Genomic DNA, 12,758 nt, shown 5'->3' with positions numbered 1-12,758 from the left:
ACAATATTTTCTATTTATAATTGCATTTTATTGATATTGCATTTGTGTGATGATTGTAGAGCACTTTCATCGGTTTTGAAAATGAGTACTTACAGCGAAAGAAGCTTTTCTCAACTACCAATTTTCTTGCATAACCTTCAAAGAACAAATCCTAATACCTTCACAGCCATTAAGAAAACTGATACCAACCGCTTTCAATTCTGTTTTGTGGCTTTAGGTTGCGTGGTATAACATACTTATTTTATTGAGTTATATAATATTTCATGGTAATGTATCTCGATTAGTTTTTACTCATCACTAATATGTGTTCGTTTTTATGTAGATTCGTACCTTCCTTAGGTGCATGATACCACTGATATATGTGGGTTATTTACCCCTTATTGGGAGCTATCTGACAACAATGTACTTCACAGTGGCTTTAGATGGAAATCATGAACCACTACTATTAGCAATTGGTTTGGGAACCTTAGAGTGTGAAGAATCATGGAGATGCTTCATGATGAGGTTAAAAGATTGTTTAGGTGAGGACATAGAGGTTGGTTTCATAAGCAACATGTGTGATAAAATAGACTTTGGTGTTCAGAGTGCCTACCCGGATTCCTATCATGGATATTGTCCTAAAGATATAGCTCGAAAGATACGTGACTCTGTCAGACATAACAATACGGAAGTCGAATCGTTGTTTTGGAAGTCATGCAATGCATATAGCGTTGATGATTTTTACTTGTGTTTGGAAAGGTTGCAAAGTGCATGTAGGAAATCACCTTTCTTCACCTTGCTTAGGAGTCCAATTTACTGGCTTGGCGATATACCGATTTCAAAATGGACTCGAGCATTTTTCCCAAAAATATGTTACAATGTTAAATCGATTGACGTCCCTGAAATTTTGCAAATTATATCCACACGTGAGTTTCCTATAACAGCGATAATTGAGTTAATCACCACGTCGACACAATCAAAGTATGCTGAACGGGCCGAAGTGGCGGGTAACGGAGATTGTTATATTTAGTTTTTTTATTGTGCTATTATTTTTATTAAAATATCAAATTTTACAGGGAGGTTGTCTGGTGGGTTGACCCCTTACATTGAGAGTAAGGTTCAAAAATGTGTCAACAAGTCTTATAATTGGAATGCAAGACGTTTGTATGGGGATACATTTGAAGTCGATGACAATTTTGCCACCACCAACGTACAACTTGAACGAAGGGTGTGTAGTTGTGGTAAATGGCAAAAAAGCGGTATAGCATGTCTAAGAACCCGTACATCTGAATCCATTCACAGAATGGTTGATTACAAGTTCACTAATTATGTGTATCGACTTACATATGGATCTGAGTTGGTGAATACTATACCATCACATGTGCATTGGGAAATACCAAATGAAACGGTGGTCCTGTTACCTCCCTCAATGTTGTAGTTATTCATGTAGCACCTTTATATTTTATGTAGTATTATGTATTAGTTTTTTATGTACCCCGTTTTTATTTTAGTGTCGTGTTACGTATTAGTTATCCATGTACCCTGTTTATATTTTATGTCGTATTATGTATTAGTTATTTATGTACCTCATTTATATTTTATGGCGTATTATGTATTAGTTATTTATTTTATGTCGTATTATGTATTGGCTATTGAGGAAACAACATACATTAAAAGAAATGGACGTTTATTAAATAGTGTCGACTACACACATACAACAACAAGCAACTTAAATAACGAAAAACAATTAACTTAACCAACATGCATATTAAAAATAAGGGACATTCTTTAAAAGATTCCATGCATCTAAGTGGGTAAACTCGCTACCATCATATTCAAAACGATATAGTTCCAAAGCCACCTGCCGTAGAATGTCTTCATCTGTATTTGCATGTTCGTTATCCAACTCGTTGTAAATACGTTGAAATTGTTTCACCTTCATTTTCAAATCCAGAAACTTCGCTTTGACATCTCTTCTTCTTCGATATTGAGTACGCCCCATTAAATGGTGAAACAAATGACAGACACGAGATCAAAATGATCCAGCACGAACTTGTGGGGGACCCGGTGGAAAATCCTCCTCTACAGTTATAATCCAAGCTTGAACCAAAGCGACATCCTCTGCGTTCCTCCATGTATGTGGTGAGTCCATAATTGCAAGGAGGGAAGTAATACGAAACAACTACAACGGATATTAAAATCTATTTATAATGACTCCTTACTTTCCTGTTGTAATGGTTTGTCAGTTCAAGCAGCAATGTATTGTGTTGTCATTCGACCAGGGATGACTTTTCAACTCGAACAGTGATCTGTTGTGTTATAAGTATAGTACACTGCATTCGTCAATTAATTTTGACTATGAATTGCAGACATATTAGAAGATTGGACTGCGATTTTGTGTAAAAACTACTATAAATTGACCTTGTGTTACATAAATAGTTTATTAAATAAACCAATACAGTTGTTCAAATATTGTTTTTTAGATTCTACTCTCTTAGTTTCAATCAAAATGAGTTCTATATCACGGACCAATGAAGAGTTCTTGGTTCTTACACATGCTTATATCCATGTGTACGAGACAAGCAAGTTGAACGATCCAATGTTTTGGAGCCGTTTAACCAATATTTTCAATGCTGAAAACCAAATGGCTATAAGAAACGATCGTGACGAACTAGATATCTTAGCAAGATGGTATGAAATGAAAACCAAAGTTCTATTATTCAACGATCTTTATACCAAAATTGACGACAACCGTTTAAATGCTACTGAGGAGGTCATCTTGGAAGCTGCTAAGGAGGAATACAAATCATTAAGTAACGGGTTGGAATTCCAGTTTCAAGCCCCTTGGAATATTTTGAAATATATCCCGTTTGTTTAAAATCTATTTTAGTTTATTATGTGAGTACTAGGTTATTTTCATGTACTAGGTTATTTTCATGTATTTCGTATGTATTTCGTTTGTTTAAAATCTATTTTAGTTTATTATGTGAGCAACTCGTATGATTAATTTGAATTAATAAATGCCCATTGCATTAGTTTTCACAATACATTAGAATACAATTCTAACAAGGATTCCATGAACCATTACAACAATTACATGAAAAACAACGACATAATACGAACAAAGCATTAACGTAAAACACAAGTCCATGGGTTATTCTTAACAGAAATTAGAGCGGTCTACATGAAATACTGTTTATTTTTAACAACCTTCCAAACTTCCTCATATTCGAAGTCTCTGCTGTCATGCTCACAGATGTAAAAATCTGTAACAACATCCAAGAACTCTTCTTCATCCCGATAACGAACATTGTTACGTTTCGCACAATTACATGTCACTTCTTCCTTTACATCCATCCACTTAGTAACAACATCCGATTTTTCTCTTTTTTGTCCTTTTCCCATCTCATGGTTAAACAAAGATGTTATGCGAGTCCATTCATCACCAATTAGGCAATGCGGGGGAGCAAGTAACGATACACCATCCTTAACGCTTAGCCAGCAACGTGTTAGAACTAACACCTCGTTTGTTGTCCATGGCCTTTCAGAATTGGAACCAGGTACTTCATTCGAAGAACTTGATGCATTCGACGACATTTCTAATAATGGGAGTTCGTTTCGTTTAGGTGATTTGGGTGTTTGGTTTTTAGATCTTAAACATCTATTTATATAAATAAGTAGACTACGAATTTAAACTTTGACTATGAAATGGTTACATTTCGACTACGATTTTCAGCTTTATGCAGTGATTTATCATGTCAAACTGTCATTTATGTCATGTCACTTAAGGGTTCCACTATGATTTGCAGGTTACTACAGTAACTTGTCATTACTGTCTAGTCATTTCAAAGTTGGACTTGTCATTACTGTCTAGTATGTATAAATACCGCTTATAGATCAAGTTTATTACAATGTCGACTTTATTATGAGTTCCTCACAAAAATTCGAAGTTTGCTCATGCAACGAAGTAGATTGTTACTACTGTGATTCGGTAGACCCTTTTTTTACACCCTCTTCAGCCGGGCCATATATGTCACATGAAACTTTTGAAGAATTGAAGAAGGCTGAAGAACAACAAGAGGAGGACAAAGAGTCATCCCGACTTCTCACTCAACTTGCTAATTATATTGCATCGTAATGCAAACAAGCTCAATAAAGGATAGAGCTCAATAAAAACAAAATCAAAGAGCATAAACATTGGATAAAAAAGAGTAAGAAGGCAATCAAAATGACTGAAAACGGTTTGCTGAGAAGGATGAGAAGTTGATACACATTATGGTAAAAAAGGATCGTTTGGAAGACAAAATGAGAATTAGGGATGACTATATAACAATGGAGAAAGAGAAGTACCCATTTCAGTTCCCTGAGTTTAAAAATTAGTTACAAAATTGTTGCAATATTATCATGATACAGATTAGGTTGCAAAAGGATCGTTTGTTGTTTTTTTTTAAATAACAAGTTGTAATTGTTAAAAAAAATCTGCAAACTATATTTTATAAAATAAAGGCTTCATTAATTGTTATAATCAACAAACTAAAGAAAAATATGAAAGCATAGCAATGTCTTGTAAGATTTAATAAAAATATTACAATACATAATAAGTTAACAACTCGTCATGAGTCTTCAAATCAAGGTTGTTTTATATAAAAATCAGCATTATAGGTTTGTGAGCAACTCGTTGAACCACCAATATTAAATATCATTTCTGCAGTAGAAATTATGTGACGTGCTCCGCTACCGGACGCCCTTCCAGTACAATTATTTCTCGTGTGTCCTATTTGACCACATGTAGAACACTCTTTTATAATTGGACCCTCGCCTTGGGATGGAATGCGGTCTGTGTTTCTTGGTCTGCCTGGCTGACGTTTATCCATTATTGGTGGCTTAACAATCATCAAATCATCGGGGATCTCCCATTCAGATGGCTTTGGCAGAGGGTTTATTGATTCCTCATATGTTTTCCTCAGTGTTTCGGTAAAGTAAGCATTTAATGCATACCTCGAGTAGTCTTGGTAATTGTTCACTGTTAAACATCTTATGACATGACCACAAGGTATCCCATCAAGTTGCCAATGCCTACATGTACATGTCATATGTTTGAAATCAACAATCACATTTTGTGCCCCCTTTTTGACCTCGCATTTCGTATTTAAGATCATGCGAACATCCCATTTGGTAAAAGTTTTCTTGTTTTCTTTTACAATTTCATCCGCCCAAGGGGTAAGTGTTGTTGTTGTTGTTTCCGCTAAAAAAAGAGCCAAAATGAAGAAGTTAAGATCAATAACATCAAAATTAATAAAACATTAATATTAAAAATTTACTTAATACCTGCAAAGTTACGTCTTTGAAACCACCATTGTTGCATTGTAGCACGAAAAAAATCGATCAACATAAGTATTGGCACCTTACGTGCATGTCTAGATAATGCATTTATAGACTCCGCACTATTGGACGACATAAGATTGTATCAGTTCCCTTTAAAATGTGATCTTGACCAAGCTTCTGGATTTATACTTTTTAAGTACTCCCATACTGGTTCTTTTGTCTTTTTCATAACATCCATGGCAGCATCAAAATCATTAACTGTGTACGCCCTACACGCCTCCCAAAAAATTCCTTTAACCGTCTTACTCTTTCCGAATCTAGATACTATGTTGAAATACAAATGGACACCACATATTCCATGATGATTGTGAGGAAAAATGTTGGCAACGGATGTTGCTATAGATGGAGACCGATCAGATATAATTGTAAGCTCCTGCATATTTCCTATGCAATCACGTACTTTTTGAAAAAACCATGTCCAAGAATCGGTACACTCATTTTTGCATATGCCATATGCAACCGGTAATATTTGGTTTTGTCCGTCCTTAGTAACTGCAAGTAACATGGTACCTTTGAACTCGCCCTTTAGGTGAGCTCCATCTACTACTAGGGTCGGCTTACAAAAATTGACAAAAACGCGTACCTACAATACATTGTATATCTATTCAAATACACCAAAAAAATATTAAAAAATTAATATAATATGATAATACTAACCGAGCAACCGAGTGCGACGTACAAAAACTCAAAGCGATCATCAGCATTTGTTTTAATATGTGTGACAGTACCCGGATTATGTTTGGCCAAGTTGTGACAATACGCCGGAAGTTTGGTAAAAGAATCCTCTTTCGTACCCCTTAACGACAACAATGCATATTGCTTCGCACGCCATGCCTGATGGTATGAGATATTGATATTCAATTGAGCATTCATATCATTAACAATTTCTTTTCCCCAATAAACTCTACTATAGTCTTCAGCCAAAACATCAGCAACATATTCACCCAAAACATATTTGTTTGCTTGTCGATGATTAGGTTGCAACAATGTTGAAGAACATGTGTGTACATCAACAAATTTATTCACTTGGAAAAGTCCATCAGAATTTTTAATTGCTTTTGCTCTTAGTAACCAAGAACAATTTTTCGAAACACACACAGCTTCATACCTTGATTTGGTGGATCTACTTGTCCTCGTCTGGAAACCTTCTCGAAGACATTTTTTACCAATACATTGCTTTAAAAGTTCTTTGTTCTTAAATATACTCTCACATTGAATCTGTTGAAGATTCATGTCTACCATCTATGTTGGGATATGTTCATTAATATCAACTGGCCATGCTGGTACAGGGGGCATACCGTGAAAAAGGTTATCGGGAAACTTAGCTTTAACTTCATCACCCAACTCATCTCTATCGGAATTGCTTTGTAGCTCGGTTATATCTAAACATACATCACCAACATCAACATAATGCCCGTAAACATGATTTTTTTTCATTTTTTTGACTTGAATTTTTTTTTCTTTTTAGTTTTATCTACCACACGCCTACTTATAACTTTAACTTCTTGTTCGCCAACATCATCACAACGACCACCCACATCATCAAGATAAGTACCAACATCATCATCACCAACATGCTTGTAATTCTCAGGATCCACATAGTGAATAGGTGAATAACTAACATTAACATTTTCAGCAACACTGTGAAACTGAGGTACACTAGGAGTATTGAAAGTACCTATCGGATCGTTGCTCCCTTTATAACTGCATAAATTACCAACAAGCTGGTTTCCAATTTCACCACCCACATTAACCTCCTCAACTTCATCAACCACCACAAACACTTTCACAGCCCTTCCTCCACTATATTTGATTACGTTTATCAACATTCTAACATCCATATCTTCAACTATAGCTATATAATAATTTAATTCAGGATGGTGGAAACGAAGACTAATTCTATATTTGTCTAACAAACCAATTTTGCTTCTTACCAAAGATACAAAATCACTATAACTAATATACTCAGAAAATATCAAAGCAAGTTCAGCAATACCTCCCTGTGGATATATGTATTCCAGATTAGTTCCATTAACTTGCCATCTCCCACCGATTACAAGACAAACCAAATATTCAATCATTTTTTGAGCAAATTGTAGAGAAAGTTCCTAAACAAATAACAACCAAAATGATATTTTTCTACAAAACTTTTTATATAGCAACATGATTTCGTAGTCAAACCAATTCATTTCATAGTCAAACTAAAAAAAAATACAAAAAAATACAAAAAAAATCCACTATTTCGCAGATACAGTGAGAGTAAATCGCAGATGAACCTATTCCATCTGCGATTTTACCCCTATATATACAGAAAAGAATTTAAAAAATAAATAAATAAATAAAACCACCTGCGAATGTACAAGCACCTAAAGCACAGCTGTGCTTTAGGTGCTTGTACATTCGCAGATGAGATGCTGATTTCGCAGATGGGGCATCTACATATGCGAAATCGTTGGCTAATTTTGTAATTTCGATTTTTTTTTGGTTATTTTTGTAATGTCATTAGTGTAAATGGCTATTTTTGTCATTTTCTCTTTTTATAATAATTATCGACTTATTGTATTATTAATGATTTTTGCTTATATAAAAATATATTTGGAAGAACATTTTTAATTTTTACTTTTCACATATGACTTTTAAAATCAATGAATAAGCCCTAAGTTTCCGGTACAGGGCCGGTCCAAACGTCTTGAAGGCCCAGGGCGAAAAGAAAAAATGGGCCCCTAGAATAATAAATAAAATAAATTTAATTTAATTTAAAAATAAACACATGGTTACAAAGTCCACATAAATCACTATTAATATTAAAAACATAAATATAACCACAACATTACCTAAAAGAGAAATTAGTATCATTTTAATTCAAATTAGTTTTCCTTCATTCAAACTAGACAAACTCAATGGTTTGAAAAATTATGCATTGATCCTTTATAAGTTAGATTGAAGGCATCAAAAAAATTTCGTTTCTTCCTTTTCTAGCTTCCAGATAAATGTTTTTGGGAAAATATTACATCTGATTTTTGGTATATGATTTATGTTTCAAAGTTGTAAAAGCCTAATATCATATTTAATTTAAATCAAAGTGCAACTGCAAATTAAAATCAAAAACAAACAATCAAACATCTGAAAATTAGAATTGGATTTAAACTTTTGAATTTTGAATCATATATTAACAAAAAATATTACCTTCGTAAGTAAAAAATCTAAAACGTTCGTAGAAGATATAAAGTCAAGTCTCGAGAAATCTGAGAACATCAAAACCAGAAAATATATATATATATATATATATATATATATATATATATATATATATATATATATATATATATATAAGCGTTCAACATTTGATTAGATACCAGGACCGGAAACGTGAATACAAAATAAAATCAGAAACAACACTAAAACATCAGAAAAATTAGAATTGGGTTTAAATTTTTGAGTTCTGAATCAGATATCTACAAAAAAATTACCTTGTTAAGTAAAAAATATGAAACGTAGGTAAAAGCTAGAATGAATTGAGAGTCTAGTCGCCTGCAATCTGAGACACAAATGCATAAACCAAATCAAAAAATAAATACATAAATAATAAAAAAAAATATAAGAAACATGAATAAGAAATCAAATTAGAAACTAATAAGAGTTGAAAAACAAAAGAATCGGAGGAAAAAAAACAAAAAAAAATCTATAGCCAAACTTATGGTTTTTATCTCATTCGTCGCGTGATTTGCAAATTTGCATTCAATCGACATAACTGATTATAATTGGATGGCTGGTAAGAAACTACGAGAAGGAAAGAAGTCGCACAATATAGCTGATTTTGAATCATAATTTTGATTATGATTCACGAGGAAATGATTAGGATTCACGATGTGTCAATTTGATTAATTGGTTTCCACCTGATGTAGATTCCTGAAAGACACCCTAAACGGTAGTGTTTGCTTAACATTACTTTAAAACGCGTTCCATAGTCTATATAAAAATAGGTTATTTCATTGGGCTAAAGTTAAGTTAATTTTGTAATTGGACCCTTGGAAGACATCTACATAAAATTTATATTTTATATATATATATATATATATATATATATATATATATATATATATATATATATATATATATATATATATATATATATATATTTCAGAAATTTTGGGCCCCTAAGAATTATGGGCCTTAGGCGGTCGTCTGGGTTGCCCATCATCAGGACCGGCTCTGTTCCGGTAGCCTGGCTTTCCTGCTTCAATACCTTGTAACGTAACTTGATTGAATTATAAATAAACTCTTTAAAATTTTATCTACTTGTAATAGAAGATATATTACTTATTTTTATCCGTCGATATGAAACTAGTTTATTTGGTATGGTAGAGGTTTTATCCTCTTTAATTGAAGGTCTTAGGTCTAAATCTAGATTTTGACAAATTTTACTAACATTGTAATGACTAATTTACCCTTGAAAAAAAAATAAGCATCTGTATAATTAATAACTAATATTGATAGATGGTTGGTCGAAGGGGGAGTAAGGAGCAAATGAAGGGAACTGCAGTCCCTGGCCGTTTCGCTTGATGTTCCCTTTATTTTAAATGATTTATTTTCCAAAGTCGTCGCAAAGTATACGTAACTCTTTGTATTTAATTTTATATATACAAATTAATGGTGACAGATTCGAAGAACTTAACCTTTGTCTTGCACCGTCTTATAAACATTATTACAGCAAAAGTTTTAAAATCCAAATTATATAAAGAGGAGCTACTGAAAAAAAAAAAAATAATAATAATAATAATAATAATAATAAAATCTTTTGGAACGAAATAAATAGTTCACATTAAAATAATAAATGTTTATTAGATGTTCCAAAATAAAAAAACCTTGCTAATTTTTACTTAGTCAAATTAGAAGTTTCATGATAAGAGTTTAATGGTTGAAAAGGAAAACTTACTGAACTCGGTCATCCATTGTCATATTAATTTTTATCTCTTCTTTTTCTTCATCTTTTTCAACTCACAACAAACGGAAATTCTATCTTTTTCAACTCACTCAATTAAAAAAATCACAAAACAACTAAGATACAAGTTTTTAAAACACATGGTACAAGAGAAAATGGTGAGAAAGTAGAGAGAGAGAGAGAGAGAGGATGAAGTGGGTTAGTGAAACCAATTAAACAACCTGCTGGAGAGATAGTGGTACTGACGGTAACTCTATTGCTAATTAAGATTTTACCTCGATTGTTTTGTATTTTTTTTATTGAATGAGTTGAGTGGATTGAAAAAGATAGGGTTTCTGTGTGTTGTGGGTTGAAAAAGATGAAGAAAAATGAAAGAGAAAAACTATTATGGCAGGGTTGGGAGGGAATGTCTCCCTCCTCCGTAACACATCAAATGTTGTTATAGTTCTCGCGTTGACATCCTAAGTGCTAATATATAACACATTAAATGTTGTTATATATTTGATCAAACATTATATAACAACCGTTTGTTACAATTTAAATTTGTGCTCTTCGTGCAAACATCTTTTGAAACTGCTCCATTACTTTTTCATTCTCAACTTTTGCAAGTGTTTCGGTCTCAACATTGCAAAGCAACACATCGTTCAAAAATTCATCACCAATTTTGTTGTGCAAGTCAGTCTTCAAGAGCTTCATCTTTGAAAAACATCTTTCTACACTTGCGGTCGCTACAGCTAATATAAAAGCCAATTTTAAAAGCTTATAAACTAAAGGATAAGACCATTGTTTCCCCGTACTAACCATCAAACGAGAAAGGTCGGAAATTCCTTTTAAACTAGTGAAGCGCTCATCTTTGATGCAAGAGTGATAAAATATCTCAAGTTGTCTTTCAAGATCTATCATATCCGGATCATCAAAGTCATACTTGTACAACTTACCCAATTTCAATAACTTTGATTTGTCAAATTATGCAAATGAATCACAAGGGCTCAAAAGCACCTATGTATTCTAGTAATTGGGTGCTTGTTTCACTAAATCAATCCCGATATTCTATAAGTTGAATATCTACCATCGTGTTGAAGATTTCAACCTCAAAATGAAATCTATTAGTCTTTGTAGTCTTACGGTTTCTTGCAGCAACATACAACTCTTCCATATCCGAAGTATCAATATTGTGTGTTTGACAAAAAGATGATACCTTTGGCAAAATGCTAGCAAACCCCGTGTTTCTAAAAGATTGCAATGCCTCCATTATCCCTCTAACCATCGAAGTTGCTCCTAAAATGTCTAGTTCTTTTCTTTGAAGTTGCTTTGACAATGTACCTGTGAGGCATAAAATGTCATTCATCATATGTAAGTAAAACAAGCGAATTCATATTATTCAAAATATGTTAAGATTTCAGATGCTTTTTGATAGTTTGTTAATGACTCTCCCTCCTCTTTCACAAAATCTAAAACTACAAGAACATCTACAAACAACTTCATCAAACTTGTGAGGATGTTGAAATGTGAGCCTCATCTTGTATCTCCCACTCGAACATGTGTAATCTCTTGATTTAATCCTCTTCCGATTTCAAGTTCACCAATACACAAGCCTTTTTGCACCATTTCTCTTGCTTGTTCTCGTAGTAAGTCTTTTCTTTTACACAAGGCACAAAAAACATTAACCACCAAAGAAATTTGTCTAAAAAGTCACTAACAGCATCATGCTTCTTTACTACAGCAAAAATGTAAAGCCCTCTATTTTCCAAGTTAATCAACTCGTCATGACCACAAAATGGTAAACCAATTTTCAATAAAAGCCTAACAACAATAATAGAAACACGTAATTGGGTTTTATATTTATGGTCCCCCGCTTCAGTTTGCCTCCTCAAGACTACATTAATAGTTTGTTTTTTTCTCATTAAAAATTCACACCTTTCTTTTGCTTTGTTGTGAAAACTAACAACACCACCCACATGAGTCTGAAATGCATCTTTTTTATTCCAAGTATCAAAACCTTAGGAAACAAATGCATATCTCCCTCCTCTTTGGTTCATGAGATCTCCACACACATAACAATACAGACAATATGCTTCATTCTTTTTTTTCACACTATATTTCAACCAATCAAAATCATCAAACCATGAAGGAATGAATCTTCTTAATCTATCACCTATTTTTTTTCTTTGGAAACTTATGTACCCTTATTTGACAAGGTCCTTGAAGTAAATGCGCTCTTCTTACATCATCCCTTACATTTGATTTGTAACTTGTAATCTTTGGCCTATCCGTCGGCTCCTTTGGAAGATCATTCAAATCAACATATCATTGGGTTCATTAGAGCATGGTGCTTGTGGAGTTTCATTAGAACATGAACGGATTGGTTGATTGATGATTGGTGTTTGTGGAGTTGCATTGGAATTAGAAACCGAAGGGATTGAGTGATTAGAGATTGGTGTTTGGGAATATC

The 12,758-nt window shown here is 33.2% G+C and overlaps 2 protein-coding genes across 2 annotated transcripts; one reads left to right on the top strand and one right to left on the bottom strand.

Moving 5' to 3' along the window:
- The first annotated feature begins 400 nt into the window (after positions 1–400).
- On the top strand, positions 401–1,417 carry LOC145010265 (uncharacterized). Its single transcript, XM_078968829.1, has 2 exons — positions 401–986; positions 1,056–1,417. Exons 1-2 carry the CDS (start codon positions 401–403, stop codon positions 1,415–1,417), a joined length of 948 nt encoding a protein of 315 aa, XP_078824955.1.
- Positions 1,418–10,843: 9,426 nt separating this feature from the next.
- LOC145010264 (uncharacterized) lies at positions 10,844–12,386 on the bottom strand. The gene is made up of 5 exons (XM_078968828.1): positions 12,371–12,386; positions 12,224–12,281; positions 11,898–12,109; positions 11,376–11,629; positions 10,844–11,257 (listed from the first exon to the last, which is right to left on the bottom strand). The coding sequence occupies exons 1-5, from the start codon at positions 12,384–12,386 to the stop codon at positions 10,844–10,846; spliced, it is 954 nt and encodes a 317-aa protein (XP_078824954.1).
- Positions 12,387–12,758: the final 372 nt, after the last annotated feature.

This window comes from Lactuca saligna, chromosome 8, assembly GCF_052625555.1.
Source record: "Lactuca saligna cultivar CGN05327 chromosome 8, ASM5262555v1, whole genome shotgun sequence".
NCBI classification, from domain to species: Eukaryota; Viridiplantae; Streptophyta; class Magnoliopsida; order Asterales; family Asteraceae; genus Lactuca; species Lactuca saligna.
This window is presented reverse-complemented; position numbering and strand designations above follow the sequence as displayed.